This window comes from Sprattus sprattus (assembly GCF_963457725.1).
Source record: "Sprattus sprattus genome assembly, chromosome: 12".
Classification (NCBI taxonomy): Eukaryota; Metazoa; Chordata; class Actinopteri; order Clupeiformes; family Clupeidae; genus Sprattus; species Sprattus sprattus.
Window position 1 is genome coordinate 18716711 of NC_137910.1, and position 2500 is coordinate 18719210.

Below are 2500 nucleotides of genomic sequence, written 5' to 3' on the forward strand. Positions count from 1 at the left end.
TATTCCACTGTTGTTCCAATTTAGCCTCGGGCCATCCCCAACATGAACACACACAAATAAATAAACATGGCACTAAAAAAGGCACCAGTTATTCAGACATGCTTCCAGACACTTCCGCTGTTCCTCAGCACTAGATGGGGGATACTGCAACACCAAAAGAACCAGGAGAGAGAGAGAAAGAGAGAGAAAGAAAGAAAGAAAGGAAAAAAGAGAGAGAAAGAAAGAGAGAGAGGGAGAGAGCGAGAAAGAGAGAAAGAAAGCAAGAAAGAGAGAGAAAGAGAGATAAAGGGAGAGAAAGGAAGAAAGAAAGAGAGAAAGAGATCGGGAGTTGAGAAAGAGAGAGAGAGAGCGAGAAAGAGAGAAAGAAAGAAAGAAAGTAAGAGGGAGAAAGAGAGAGAGAGATAGGGGCGGGGGGGGAAGTCCTTCCTCCCCGGAGCATATGGCTGCAGTCAGCCCGTGTGATTAAGTCAGGATTAGAGAGGAGAGGGGCAGCCTTTTAATTTCTGTTAATTGTGTGGATTTGAGCCCGACACTCTTTATCCCAGAATCCAATTTCTCCTGTTTTTCTGTGAAGGAGCGAGCAGGGACTTAGACCACGGCCAGACACTAAACAGAACAGGGAACACAGTAAGGCTCACTTATTAGGGTTTCAGACACACGCAAACACACACCCACCCACATACATGCATGCACACACACACACACACACACACACACACACACACACACACACACACACACACAAATACATGCACGCACGCACCACCCCTCACACAGGGCTTTAACACATAACTGCTCACATTCGCTGTTCTAATTCAGTGTCTAATTTGATTTCCGCACCGCCCCCAGCTCTCTCCAGATCTGCTTTGCCATGACCCCCAGGAGCCTGAGGCGTCTCCCAGCCAGAGCTGCAGCGGTGTGGACCAGCGGCCCATCTCCTTCCCCTCTTCACGATCATGCTTAACTTTAGAACTCCTTACATTCATGACGAAGTAAACTCAATAGCTTCTGCAGCCATGAGATCAACTGTCCAGACAGCTGTTTGGTCATCACCAAATAACACAGAGGCACAGATTTGACATGATGTTTACAGGAGGATTTATGGTTTGACAAAAGCAAGCTGGAATTTACCTCAGGCACATCGAAGGGCACCTCCTGGCCGTTGCTCTTGAGGATGTTAGCGAGGAGACGCAGGGTCCTCTCACGTGGGATCACGTTCTCCTCCTGCATCTTAGTCCACATGGCTTCAGCCTTACGCCAGTCACCGCTGTCGTCTGAGAGACGGGGAGGAGAAACAATGGCAGACAGACACACACTCATAAATACACACACACACATACACGTGAGTACATATGGACACACACAAACAACTCTCTTATTCAGTGAGACACATGTGTTTTTCATGTGTATTTCAATGACTCCGTGTATGTGTGCAGATGGGACTGTGTGTGTGTGTGTGTGTGTGTGTGTGACTGTGTGTAAAGACTTACTACAGAGCCGGAGGACATAATGGTACATCTCATCCCTGTCACACTCAAACAGTTTGCCAGTCAAGTCCACCAGGTTCTCCAACACCTCCACCTGGAAGGAGGAGAGAGGGCAGTTAGTGTGTGTGTGTGTGTGCATATGCGTGCGTGTGTGTGTTTGCATGTGTATGTGCATGGCATGCATGTGAGCGTGTTGCACAAATGACTTGCCTGGTTGAGTGCGATGCATTTCTCTGCGAACCACTGCAGCCTCCCTGGTCTAGATCTCAGTCCAGGAGTCTATGGAAGCAGAGGGACAGTCTGTCACACACTTTACACACACTTTATACACACACACACACACACACACACAGTGGGTGTGTGTTGGCAGATATCTCAGAGCAAGAAGGGACAGGAGTGTAATCTGTGTGTGTGTGTGTGTTCGTTCATGGTGAGCACAATCTTGGACCACATCACTGATGCAGGTTTGCTTCTTTAAGTGTGCCTTCTAGCTGTGGCTCATTTCTATCAGATAGCATAGACACACTGTGAGACCTATGTGATATCCTCCACAGGAGCAAACACACACCAGCGGACTGGTAAGCCACCAAACTATTTCTGATACTACACACACACACACACACACCCCAGAAGAGGGGTTAGCCACAAAACTTCTTCTATTACCACACACAAACACACACACACACACACACACCAGAAGAGGGGTTAGCCACCAAACTGCTTCTGATAACACACACACACACAAACTCTGACCTCATTAACACAAACACTGAGGATTGCATACTGCATTTACATTCTTCACATAGGCCCTGCTTGTATAAAAACAATAGGAGAGGTCCCATGTGCTTGGTATGCAGCACATGCAAGCTCAGGCAGACTACACACTACATTGCATGTCAGAGTGTACATCTCAGTGTGAATGAGTGTGATGGGAACTATGACCTTCTTATAGTGTGCACCATATGCAGTTTGCCATGAGGGGCGCATATCAGAGTGTTTGTGCATTTGTGTGA

The 2500-nt window shown here is 47.5% G+C and overlaps 1 protein-coding gene across 1 annotated transcript in view; it reads right to left on the reverse strand.

Moving 5' to 3' along the window:
• lrpprc (leucine-rich pentatricopeptide repeat containing) overlaps positions 1-2500 on the reverse strand; it is a 57889-nt gene that overhangs the window by 14293 nt on the left and 41096 nt on the right. The window contains exons 26-28 of the mRNA XM_080849349.1: positions 1698-1766; positions 1491-1581; positions 1132-1274 (exon numbers count right to left, since the gene is read on the reverse strand). Coding sequence (XP_080705475.1) covers positions 1132-1274; positions 1491-1581; positions 1698-1766 — 303 coding nt within the window. The remainder of the gene's footprint in view (positions 1-1131; positions 1275-1490; positions 1582-1697; positions 1767-2500) is intronic.